At 40.8% G+C, this 13808-nt stretch overlaps 1 protein-coding gene across 5 annotated transcripts in view; it reads left to right on the top strand.

The window, feature by feature from the left end:
- LOC124619249 (RING finger protein 44-like) overlaps positions 1 to 13808 on the top strand; it is a 120098-nt gene that overhangs the window by 26356 nt on the left and 79934 nt on the right. For 4 of the 5 annotated variants that reach the window (XM_047145508.1, XM_047145505.1, XM_047145507.1 and 1 more), the window contains exons 3-4: positions 9256 to 9424; positions 9795 to 9848. In XM_047145508.1, the coding sequence (XP_047001464.1) occupies positions 9256 to 9424; positions 9795 to 9848 (223 nt within the window). The remainder of the gene's footprint in view (positions 1 to 9255; positions 9425 to 9794; positions 9849 to 13808) is intronic. The other variant, XM_047145509.1, reaches the window with a different exon arrangement.

Below are 13808 nucleotides of genomic sequence, written 5' to 3'. Positions count from 1 at the left end.
TATATTTGGACCACAGAATCAGAACGGTTGCCCTTGGAGTTTTGTGTGATCCAATGGCTGGAGAACGTAGATGTTGCGGAATATGCTCTAGTAACTGCTTCCATATCTTTGAATGTTTGTTGCAAAGACAGAGCACAAAAATAACCCGAACCGTGCTAGCTACATGGTAGTCCGTGATCATCTGAAGAACAAGCTACTCGTTTCAATAAACTCGTTTTTCAAAACTCTTGCTCCAAACTTTCCTTCTTAAATTATTGACCAACTTACGTAATGTTATTGTTTACCACTTCCCTGACATCTAGTATTTTCCTATAATACTGTCTCGACCTTTTTTTTTTTTCTCTCTTGACATATGCCAAGTTATATTTTTTGGCATTGGATGTATAAACGGCAACTGTTGTATTTGTATTTAATCGTGCTAACAGGGGCTGTATTATGGTGTTTCACGGTATTGGGATTTTGAGCAGGCATGTAACGATGTTAGCTGCTGAAAGCGATGGCTCGTCTTTCGTGTGATTGATTGCTGGCTTGGTCGCCTCACCTCCCCATCTCAGCTCGCCGCGATCTCTCTTCCCAGTTCATCCAGTCACTGGATCGCTTTGCATTGACCAGCTGACACCATGGTGACTGCTCCTAATCTGTCCCATCCTTCATTGCCACTCCAGTCCCAGTCAGGCAGAACGCAGAATGCTTTCAAAGATCCCTAGACCTTGCTGTGAGTGCTCGCAGCCTTACATCAGTGGGTGTTTAAATGTTGTACAGTATATTCGGAGTTTTGAAAAAAGCAATGTAAAAGTTGTTGCATCACTCTTTGAGAAAACATGACACCGTCTACGGCTAAGTATGAACTTTACTTTGTAAAGGTTCTCCTAAATTGCTGCAACCATGATCACGAAATAAAAACTACATAAATTGTGTTATTGGAGAATGGCTTATGGAAAGGTTGTGGGTTTTATACTTCCAAGCACTTTAGGAAACGAAATCCAGCAAAAAACAACGCGTTTTGGACAGATCTTTGATTCACTTCAGCATTTGAAGTGTATGTTTGCGTAATACGAAAGTAGAAGTAAGAAATACATCAAATACTGCAGTTTAGTTTCCGAAGCATTCTTAGGTTCCTGCCTAACCATGCCCTCCAAGAAAAAACAGCAAACCATTGTTAATGCCCAATATTATATGTGAAAGTTCAGCTTTTCGTGAAGTTATACTGTACTTACATTACTTTAAACCATTAACCTTTCGTCTCCGTATGGTCGCGCTACTTAACAACGATGCTGCTAGTGGTTGATTACATAACATGTCTTATACTCTGAACTAGGCCCATGAGAAAGAAGGCCACGGCGTGTACATTACAAAGAATGGCCTGAGCTCACTCGTTCGCTTAACTCAGCGGGTAAAATGCATTTCTAAATCTGTCAACTTGCAACTGGGTGCGTGCATACTAATGAAAATTGCATCTTGTACTGGAATCCGTTATTATGAAATATTACTGATTACTATTCGTACAACAAAATTTGAAATAAATTCTTGATAGAAATGGTATAATAGCTTGGTTATAGGATTTTGTCTCTTTTTCATAACAGTTCCCCGTTCATTGAAGATGTGGTGCCTTACGCAACTGAAAATCATTTTGGCATGATTTTAATTGCCAAATTAGTGCCTAGTAGTAGGCCTACGGACTTCCTATGATTGTAGGGCTAACAAAGGTTAGTTTCCATAATAATGGATTCCAATAGACGATGCAATTCTCCTTCGTACATACACATCTGCGTATGAGTTAACCGGTGTAGAAATGCACTTTGCTAAGTTGAGAGAGCTCAACCTACCTTCATAACGTACATGCCGCAGCCTGTGTTTCTCGTAGGCCTTGTGCTCTGAATAACTGCGGTCATTCGCTGGCAAGATCACGTGACATGAGCTATGACTGACTGGCAAAAGCGCATCGCTCAGCGCAATCTCTATTTTAGTGCTCAGGAAGCTACCATGCTGTAATTTGTGGAATTTGTATATATATACTTTCGCAGTACGAAAATAAACTGTGTGCATATTGTCTCGCATCAAACTTTTTTTCCAGACACATTGTTTTTCCCAGATTTGTTTCCTAAAGTGCCGGGATGTCCTACGCCAGTATGAGACTTTTACGATTCAAAGGACTGATAGGTTTTACAGCTCCGAGGGAAAGTATACTGTTGCTTAACACGGATGTATTTTCACCTGCTTTATACGTAATTTCATCCAGGAGAAGTTTGTTTTTAACCGGGAAATCTGGAATTTTTTTGTCCACGTATACACCCTGGATCATAAACCCTAAGATAGTCGTTCTGAAAAACCCATCAGTTTTGTTTTTGGCTAATTGTGGAAAGTCCTTTGCTTATTAGTCTTTTTTAATCGATGTGCTTATCAGAATTTGTTTCTGTGGTAATCAGTTCATGCAACAGATAACTTGTGCTAATACTGAGAGACTTGTTAATAATGAGGACAGGTAGCAACTCACCGTAAAGATGATCACCCAGCCGCAGACAGGCATGTAGAAAAGACATTCACACTCTCACAGCTAAATATCCGGCCATAGCCTTTGTCAGAAGACAAGAGCACACACAAACATCACACAGTTAGTCACACACATTTCGTGCACATATGCCCACCATCTCCGGCCGCTGCATCTACAGTCTCTGAGAATCACGTCCAAACAAACCATCACTCATGCCTGCTCACCTCTCGTCAGCAGCTGCTTGGCTAGTGGCAAGAAAGTCATGTGCAACGTGTACTCTGTGCTCTTTCCTGCACATTTTTTAGAATGTATACTTGTTCAGTTTTGTGCTCTGTTTGGACTTGCATTTGTGTGTTGTCACTGTGCCAGTGCTGCCAAGTTAGTGGTTTTGGTACCTGTCTAGTGACTAGTGAGCATCATAGTAGGTTTTAAAAATATTGTGGTGGTGTTACAGTAAAATCACTTGATCCATTCATCTTGCAGAAAATAACACTATTTATTAACATCTATTAGTTCTTGAATTGATATCACCTAAACATTTATAATATACGGTATTCTGTCGTCATTACTGTATTGTTATGCATTCTGGTATTAATAAATCTGCAGCTGCTTGCAGTGTACATATATATCATGCCAGTGTTTATGTGGTATTTTTTACACAACTGGATATTGTTTTAGCACTAAACATGGGTAAAGTAAAGACACAGTAAGTCCAGAAATGTTGTGCTGAATGGCTGTGCGGTAGTAAATTTGTAAACTGATCAGAAAGAATTTTTGGTGATGACAAGAGCATCTAGCAAGTTTTGTTGTAGTATGTTGTTTGTACCTTATGCTGACATATAAGCCATAGTGGCACAAAAAAGAAAAAGAAAAAAAAACAGCTGCAGCACACTAAAGAAAAATACCAGTCAAAACCATAACAGAATCTTTAAAAGTGAATCAAGCTGAGGGTTCCCTTGCATTTTTTGCCATTGTGCAATCATATCATGTCGTCACTTACATGGGTTGTATGTGAATTTAATTGGAGATCCTTTAAAATTTATGCTGTAATAATCTTGTTACAATGTTTATTCTTCGTACTTTGTGATAATGTTTTCTCTTCTGCTATATGATCCTTGCACCCAGTAGTTTCCAAACACTATATTTGTTTACAAAATATGACAGTACACATGTGATGTATTACGACAATGAAAGGAACCTGTGACCCCACTGGAGGTACTCTATTTTACTTATATTATGTTTACCGTTAAATATAAGTTTAATTTTTTGTCAAAAGAAACCCAAAACCATATTCTGAAATAGTGTTTTGTTTCTCCACTACACAGTGCTACAAGTTCCTCCAAAAAATCCTCTCTCTCTCTCTCTCTCTCTCTCTCTCTCTCTCTCTCTCTCATATCAAACGAAAGCGATGGCATGTTGATACACACACAAACATGCACACAAAATTCAAGCTTTCGCAACCAATGGTTGCTTCATCAGGAAAGTGGGAAGGAGAGGGGAAAGACTAAAGGATGTGGGTTTTAAGGGAGAGGGTAAGGAGTCATTCCAATCCCGGGAGCAGAAAGACTTACCTTAGGGGGGGAAAAAGGACAGGTATACACTAGTGCGCGCGCACACACACATCCGCATGTACACAGACACAAGCAGACATTTGTAAAGGCAAAGGTTTGGGCAGATATGTCAGTCGAGGTGGAAGTACAGAGGCAAAGATGTTGTTGAATGACAGGTGAGGTACGAGTGGCGGCAACTTGAAATTAGCGGAGGTTGAGGCCTGGTGGGTAACAGGAAGGGAGGATATACTAAAGGGCAAGTTCCCATCTCCGGAGTTCTGACAGGTTGGTGTTAGTGGGAAGTATCCAGATAACCCGGACGGTGTAACACTGTGCCAAGATGTGCTGGCCGTGCGCCAAGGCATGTTCAGCCACAGGGTGATCCCCATTACCAACAAACACTGTCTGCCTGTGTCCATTCTTGCAAATGGACAGTTTGTTGCTGGTCATTCCCACATAGAAAGCTTCACAGTGTAGGCAGGTCAGTTGGTATATCGCGTGGGTGATTTCACACGTGGCTCTGCCTTTGATCGTGTACACCTTCCAGGTTACAGGACTGGAGTAGGTGGTGGTGGGAGGGTGCATGGGACAGGTTTTACACCGGGGGCAGTTACAAGGGTAGGAGCCAGAGGGTAGGGAAGGTGGTTTGGGGATTTCATAGGGATGAACCAAGAGGTTACGAAGGTTAGGTGGACGGCGGAAAGACACTCTTGGTGGAGTGGGGAGGATTTCATGAAGGATGGATCTCATTTCAGGGCAGGATTTGAGGAAGTTGTATCCCTGCTGGAGAGCCACATTCAGAGTCCGATCCAGTCCGGAAAGTATCCTGTCACAAGTGGGGCACTTTTGGGGTTTTTCTGTGGGAGGTTCTGGGTTTGAGGGGATGAGGAAGTGGCTCTGGTAATTTGCTTCTGTACCAGGTCGGGAGGGTAGTTGCGGGATGTGAAAGCTGTCTTTAGGTTGTTGGTGTAATGGTTCAGGGATTCCGGACTGGAGCAGATTCATTTGCCACGAAGACCTAGGTTGTAGGGAAGGGATCGTTTGGTGTGGAATGGGTGGCAGCTGTCATAATGGTGATACTGTTGCTTGTTGGTGGGTTTGATGTGGACAGATGTGTGAAGCTGGCCATTGGACAGATGGAGGTTGACGTCAAGGAAAGTGGCATGGGATTTTGAGTAGGACCAGGTGAATCTGATGGAATCAAAGGAGTTGAGGTTGGAGAGGAAATTCTGGAGTTCTTCTTCATTGTGAGTCCAGATCATGAAGATGTCATCAATAAATCTGTACCAAGTTTTGGGTTGGCAGGCCTGGGGAACCAAGAAGGCTTCCTCTAAGCGACCCATAAATAGGTTGGCGTACGAGGGGGCCATCTTGCTAACCATGGCTGTTCCCTTTAATTGTTGGAATGTCTGGCCTTCGAAAGTGAAGAAGTTGTGAGTCAGGATGAAGCTGGCTAAGGTAATGAGGAAAGAGGTTTTAGGCAGGGTGGCAGGTGATCGGCGTGAAAGGAAGTGCTTCATCGCAGCGAGGCCCTGGACGTGCGGAATATTTGTGTAGAAGGAAGTGGCATCAATGGTTACAAGGATGGTTTCTGGGGGTAACAGATTGGGTAAGGATTCCAGGTGTTCAAGAAAGTGGTTGGTGTGTTTGATGAAGGATGGGAGACTGCATGTAATGGGTTGAACGCATCTCTGCCTACGTAGATCAACACCATCAACTTTCCATTTCATAATATTGCTACATTCCATCCTGGATTTCCCATTGTTCAATTTGAAATGTATGTTTGACAGAATTCAGAGTATTGTTACATGGCAGTCACTAAATGTACTTCAGTACTGTTCTTATTTCTTAAACTTTAATGTTATATTATAGAATATATTTCTTTTATGTTTGTCTGGTCTGATGCTTTATCTTGCCAGGAAAGTTCATAGATCTTGTATGGTAGGATGAAAGTGTTACCAAAGTATGAAATCTAGTGAAGAAGGTGACTGAAAAGACCTCTGTGAACATTTTTATGTTCAGTTTGCCAGGCTTGTCATATGTTCTGGTTTGTGTCCATTTTTCCGAACCCCCTTGTAATATTCAGTCCTAGAATCTTGACTGTAGCAGACAGTCCATTACAGTCTATGCTAATTCAGGGAAATATTGCCAGGCAGCTAATGTTTCATACATAGTCTGCACACAAAGAAAAGAAAATTCATAAAGAAATTAGTGTGATGTAAACTGATGCCAAAAAGTATTTCAAGCCATCTATCTTAAAATATTTGTTACTCCATTTCCATCAGTTGTGAAGGAGCCTCACAACCATTATCGGGATGAACCCTTCATTACCCACATCGTTACTGAAGTCTGTCAATAGCTACTTCAGTTTTCCAAATTCAGTTGAGTGTTCTATGCAGCAGTGTAGGTTTGTGTCCTGATCCAACAGACATTTGCAGGAGGGCGTGTGACAACTGATAATCCTCTGTTGAAAGAAATATGTATTATAAAGAAGAGTTTTTGATGCCATCTCTGCTGCAATATTTGTCTTCAGCCCATCGTTTGAAAAATTACTTATATGGTTTGAGACAAAATTTAAAAAAGAGATAGTAGTAACTCAATATTGTTAATGCACCGGTGAGTTGCCATTTCCAGCGATGTGTTAAAAGGATGTCTACTGTAGTTATGATTTGAATTGTTGTTAAAAATTCTTATTTTCTTTCTTAATAACTTTTCAGTTAAAAATTATTTTCTTTCTTAATAACTTTTCAGATACATTGTATACGATGTTGGACAAGTAGCATTCAGTGTTGGCTGAAAGTTAATTCAAGTAGAAATTTTAAATTTGCGATGACTTTATCTAATGAAATATGTGATAACCCTTGTATACAAAGGATCAAGAAATGTGCTGTTATTATTTTTATGTGTGTCTTGTTAGATTACTTTAGCACTTGTGTATAATTATCCAATTTGCTACTGTCCCAGATGGCAATTATTGGGACTGGAGCTGTGTAAAAATACACTCTCTATCATTTAAGACTGAATATAATGCCTGAATCCCTTGTGCATTTTACACATGCAGTTTGTTTTCTCACAGCTTAAAATTTGTGTGAATTTTACTTAAAAGGACTGATAGTGTCACCTAATGTGCTGAAAATTACTGAAGTTTCACATATTGTAACACCTAATGAAAAGGCAAAACTTCTGATAGGGATTTCATTTAATCATAAGATTGACTGTGCTTCAGATATAAAACCAGTTTTGACAAACTTCAAATTTGTTATTGATTTTAATCTCTGGTATAGTTTTCTGTTAATATCAAGTTCTTGCACTGGGATTCAAACAGTTTGTGTGATGATTTCATACCATCACATATGTTAAAATGTTTGATTCCACACAAAATATGTTTTATCTTTGAAAGCACTATCACATGGTCTTAATATGAATACCTTAAAGTCAAAGTATTCAATGTGGTGTATGAGATTTTGGAGTGATTAATTGTAATTAAATACTGGGTTCTGCCATAAAAGTTTCTTTTAAGTTATGATTTCTTAATATGTCACTGTCACAGCTATTATATGAAAAACAATTTTAGCCAAGTAAAATTTTCTGTACATACATTAATTCTGTGCTTTGATAAATTTGTGTTTTTAAGCATACATCTTAGGCATACAGATGTGTGTCAATATTTGCTTTGCGTTTGAAGAGGACTGATATTTTTGTAGCCTTTTATGTGAGTGTTCTACAATGTAATGTTCACCATCTGTGTATTTAAAAGTGGAATAAAAAACTAAAAAAGGAAGCTAACAGTAGCAGAAGAAAAATTCTTGAGTAAAATTTTTTCTCATTATTATTATTTTTTTTTCTGATTTAGGGTCAGCAATTACGGAGTTGCTGTGACTGCAAAGTTAATAAAAACATAAATTCATCTAATAATGACTTTCGTTTACTTTCCCTTCAGATCATAAATCCTGTAAAGGGGACAACTTGCTGTTCATTCAAAATTAGAGGGTTTATAACACATTCGTAAATACAGAAGTCCTTACACTTTTTTATTTTTATTATTATTTTTTCCAAATTACGTGTTTACTTATCCTTGATCTCAAAATTTGTCAGGAAAAAATGCTAAAACTTATCTTGAAACCAGGGAAATCACTTCGGAAAACTTCTGGCAGTCTAGGGCATTCTTGTCTTTCATGTGTGCACGTGGTAAATGCGAAATGCATACTACAGTGATATTACTAAGTGCATCCAAGATGGACCAACATGCTGTTATTGCTTTCTTTCCTGCTGAAGGACAAACATCATTAGACATCCATCAGATAATGAAGAAGGTGTATGGGGCAGCATGTTGGTCAAACACTACCGTTGTGGAATGGTGCGCCAAGTGCCATGCGGGTCATGATTCGACACAAGATGCTAGTTACTGTGGAAGGCAAGTCTCAACTGGGAGACTAAAGTTGGAGACACTTGGTCACCCATCTTATAGTACTGTTTGCTCCCCACGAGCATATCATGCGTGCGGTCCTTTAAAAAAGTCTTTGAAGGGTCAAAATTCCTGTCGGATCTGTTTGTCCAACAGACAGCTTATGGACTTCATGTAGCAGAACACAGTGCTTTACCAAATATGTACCTTCAACCTGGTGTGGCAGTGGGACGATTGGCTCAATAATTGTGGCGTTTTTGCCTGATTGGCATTCTGATTATGGCCTGTACAGCCTTCAAATTGTAACGTTTGAAGCATAGGGATGGCACATTAGTGCAAGATTCAATTGATTTAATGCCCTTGTTGACCTCTTCATTAGAGAGCATAACAATTATGCATTCAAAAATGAATTGTATGGCTACTTTTAAAACTACACAGGCAGATGGCATATTTTAAAAAATCACTAAAAGTGTGAACCTAGTAGCACCAATGCCAGAAAAATATCTTCTTTTTATCTCAGCAGTGACGTTGTCGTAAAAGTATCCAGATTCCTATAACGGGCACCCAGGTGTATAATGTTCCGTTTGCTAAGTTTTGAAACTTCCGTTTAATCAGAGTATTTTTTCCAGTTTGTTTCACTGTTTTAATATTAAATTCATTTTTTTTTAATTTTAGATATCTCTGGCTGCCTGCTGGGATGTAGTTTCTGTGTAGTGTATGGTTTATGTATGTGATATTTCTGCAAAATTATAAACTCTCCTGGACTGAAATGCTTCACCTGCTTCAGTAATTTTCTTTTCCATTCTTAGGGATTGTCCAGCCATGCAGATAGCTGGTGGTAATGTGCCTCCAAAAGAATCCGGTTATCTCAGCTACCCGAAACCTGGAAGTCCACCTGTTAATGGCCATGGAATCTACACACCAGAGATTGTGCCTGGTGATGTTTCTCCACCATTGCGAATAAATATATGTGCACAGGTAAGCCACAAGTATAATCTCTGAAGAGAGAAACCACTGTTGAAAATCTCATGTGACTGCAGAATCATTATTACTGTTTCAGTGTTTAACATGAAGTTGAAGTTGATATATATTTGCCATATTTTAAACAAAAGGTTAGAGAGAGAAGGCTTCTATTAGCATACTAATTTTTCATAAGGAGAAACACATTGTAGTCGGTCTTGATAAATACTCAATGAGATTGCCACAGTTGTGGTGTTCAAAGCATTTGACTTGCATTAGCGTACATCTATTGAAATTGTGAATCCATCTATGTATTGTTTGAACATTGCATATACTGTTAAACGAGACAGACGAGATGTCACAGAGCAATGCATTTTACCTGTTCTAGCGATGCTGTTGGTCTCCACCCGTAGAGCCGCTGAGTCATTCTCAGAGGGAAATGGTATGAGGTTTTACCTTCACTAACAACACAAACATATGCTCTCGAAAATAAATAAGTTAAAGAGGTTAGGCCAGTCAAGTTTAAGTGAGCGGTTTCTTGATGTAGCAGCAATTTAAAGCCTGACCAAAAAAGTGAAGCACCCAGAAGACATCGTCAGACGGCAGTGTAACTTCATAAGTGTAAACATCTGTTGGAGTTATGTAAATGAATAGAGTTGCAATTTTCTGTGGCTGGCTTGTCAAATCTTGTAATATTCAGATTTGTGTGGCATTTGGATGTGACAGCAAATGGCTACTCTGCAAATCGCAATTAGATGCTCGGCATAGTGGTCGTCGAACCACCTTACAGTAATTCTCTATTATTCCAGTCTCAAACAGCGTGCAGAAAAACAAACACCTATATCTATCCATGCAAGCTCTGATTTCCCTTATTTTATTGAGACTATCATTTCTCCCTATGTAGGTCTGTGTATACAAAATATATGTATACGTACTCTCTCAATGTACTCTGTTAATCATGTCTGTTATGGATCAGATACCGCACAGCGGTACTACAAAAAAGGACAGACATATGTGGTGTAGGCAGTCCCTTCAGTAGTCTGCGGCGTTTTCTACATGTTCTGCCAATAAAACAGTCTTTAGTTCCCAACAACATTTTCTATGTTTCTTTCTAATTTAAGTTGTTCATAATTGTAATTGTAAACGGGCTTTAAATTTGACTGATTTATCGTGTAACAGAAATTTAACGGGTTCCTTTTAACACTCGTGTGGATGACTTCACACTTTTCATTATTTAGGATCAATTGACAATTTTCTCACCATACAGACAGTAGCTCGATGTTGACTGCATGGGAATTTTGAGGGCAGGCATACTTGTCGAAGTCCCGGTCAACCGGGTTTACCCGTCGCGAGGGAGGATTGCCGCATTGCTCACCGAACGTGACCCTTTATATTTGCACCTCTCATCCAACTAACAGACTAGATGCTACATTCTGTGTTATCCCGCACCACCGGTCGGAGACTATCGGCTACCATACGAGGTAAGTACTACCCGTGTGTAGGATTCCGTTAATGCCACAACACAGATGGCTGCATTTGGAATGATGCTGTGACTAGGAAGTACATACTGACAAATGGAGTCGCATTGCTTTCAGCGACACATTTCAGTGGTGCACTGCCCCGGGTGACTGACGTCAGAGTATGGCAGGGCAACCTTATTCTGTAGGACACAGCTCTTCCACACATGGAACGTGTCTCTATAAACTGTCTTCGTGATGTTGAGGTACTCCCACGGCTAACAGGGTCAAGAGATCTGTCTCTGATAGAGCACATGTAGGACCAGCTCGGGCACCAACTCCGGCCCAGTACGTGTGTTGAGGATAGCGATAGCGAGGACGAGTAACTACAGTTGTAGGTCAGCTTGCCTCAGAAGAGGATAAAACGGCTTTGACACCCTTTCGTACTGAATTGCTGTGTGCATCCAGGACAGAGGGGATGCAACACCCTACTGACAAGTGGGCTCATACTGCCAAGTTGTTTGTAAATTTGATTAGATTTTACAATCACTGAAACATCGTGTACCCTCTCAACCAGTGGAGTTTCGTTTCATTTCCTCCTCCACTTGTGGGTGCTTCACTTTTTTTGGTAGGCAGTGTGTATGTTTGGAACGTCCATGACAGAAGTGCAAGTTCCTTGAAATAGCAGTGTTACTCCAGTGCACAGTCGTATTTAATGCTCATATGTCCGGTGTTCACAGTGCTTTTTACAGTGTTTCTGCTTTAACAATAGAGCACTGGACAACTTTTTGGTCAGTAGTGGTACATCGGCATTCGTCAGATCGTGCAAAGTGCATAGCAGAGCACTTCCTGCTGGAGGAGCGCGAATCGATATGTGGATCCACCTCATAGGTGAGCTGTTACAATCGCCCCAAAGGAAGGAGTATGAATTTGATGGCCCATTGACAGTGAATTCATTAGAGTTGGAGCACAGGCTTAGTTTGGTGAAGGAAGTTGACTGTGCCCCTTAGAAGAACTATCCTGACATTTCTCTAAAAAGTTTTATGGGTATCGTGTAAAATTTGTATGCACGGATGGGGAATTCAGACTGCGTTCTTCCGAATGCAAGTCTGTGTCTTGCCATTACGCCACCTCGCTGACAAAGTTACTGTGGGGGTGAACAGTTTCATTATAAGAACATTCACTGGCCCTCAATAGAGTTAAGATGCTAATACTGGCCCTCAATAGAGTTAAGATGCTAATAAACTTCAGAAATGCTTGGTTTCCCTAAAGTAAAAGTTCACTTCAAGTTTTGAGTCATGATTCAATGGAGCTAAAAAGGGGAATTTGCACTTTATTTGTACAGTTAACTTGAATCAGTCATCAATTTAATCTGCGCACAATTATTTTTTATGATAATGTTTATAAGGATGGAAATCGAATAAAACATTAATCCTCCACACTTAGTTATGAACTTAGCTGTTGGATTCTTCCCTCTGGTAATCTGTATCAATATAAAAACCATCAAAAATAAAGTCCATAAGTAGTGTTCAGTTACTTAAATTTTCCCTCGCTGTGTGAGCATCCCCGCAGGTAGCTTGCCACTCTTTGGCGGGTTCATGATTGGCTACCACAGTGTCCCTTCCAAGCTCCTGCCAATCTTTTCCCCTCCCTTGTGGAACATGTCTATGATGTTATTGGAAATGTTCTGCATCGTCTGTCGCTGACGTAAGAACTGTCTCACCTTTGTTTTTCACTCGCTTGTCCTTTCTTCGGTTCCCTTCTCCTCTCGTTCATCTGCTTCGGCGTTTGGGGTTCCCCTTTTTCTTCTTCCTCCCTGTGCCCTCCTGAAGGCCAGCCCACACATCTGAAGTATAACACGTGACTGGATAATGGGTAACTCCCAGCCCTGGGTCGACAGATAGGGTTTGCACGTACCCCCTGGTACAGGGGTGATTGCCTGAGCTGCAACTTTCCCTAATTGCCGATTGGTCCCTCTATCAGATGGTCGGGAAGTATGCCCTAAGGTGTGAACAATCACCTAAGATGGGTGGGCCCGTTATGAAGGGAGCCCCCAGTTGGAAGGAGTGCGCCGTCGGAGACACTGGCAATCATGAGGGATTTTCTCGCAATGAGTCAATCATCTTCCCAATCAACATCTATGAAACATAAATGTAATGAGGCTAATTATTTGAAGACCCTTCCTGCTGCACCATGGTTCCTTATGGTCTCGTGTACTGAAGATGGTCAGTCCTTCGCCAGGGTATATTATTCAGAAAGGTGTTGATGCAATTGCTGACCCTGTGAAATCCTGCTCTCGTTTACAGAATGGCACTTTGCTTTCGGATTTTCAAGCACAACTGCTTACTGCATCGCTTCTCCACAGCTATGCTGTTCGTGTAGAGGCCCATAGACCTTTGAATTCTTCCGGTGGTGTAATTTACACCAGGATGCTCGACGGTCTAACTGAGGCTGAAATCTAGTCTTACCTCTCTGATCAGGCCGTCATTGCCGTTCATCATGCAATGTAAAAGGTAGATTCCTCCTTAGTGCCCACACACACTCTTTTCCTCATCTTTGATAGTGTGGTGCTGCCGTCGAAGATCAAAGCAGGCAATGAAATTATCACAGTCCGGCTGTACATTCCGAACTCTATGCACTGCTACTAGTATCATCATTTCAACCACACTAGATGTGTTGTCGACGCCCAGCCAAATGTGTAACCTGTGGTAGGGATGCACACAAGGGCGATTTTCCACCTCCTCCTCCCCGATGAATCAACTGCAATAGCAGCCATTCCGCCGCCTCTTGGGATTGTCCCGTGCATCTTGATGAGCGGGCTGTCAAAGAGGTTCGGTTAAAGGAAAAAGTGCCTTACTTAGTAGCTAACAAGTTACTGGCTAGTCGCAAACCCTGTGTTCTCCCTTCTGGCTCATATAGTTCTGTTTTTGTTACTCCTCGCTCTG

This window comes from Schistocerca americana, chromosome 6 (genome assembly GCF_021461395.2).
Source record: "Schistocerca americana isolate TAMUIC-IGC-003095 chromosome 6, iqSchAmer2.1, whole genome shotgun sequence".
In the NCBI taxonomy this organism is placed as follows: Eukaryota; Metazoa; Arthropoda; class Insecta; order Orthoptera; family Acrididae; genus Schistocerca; species Schistocerca americana.
Note: the sequence above shows the minus strand (reverse complement) of the source record. Positions and strands in the feature narration are given on the sequence as shown.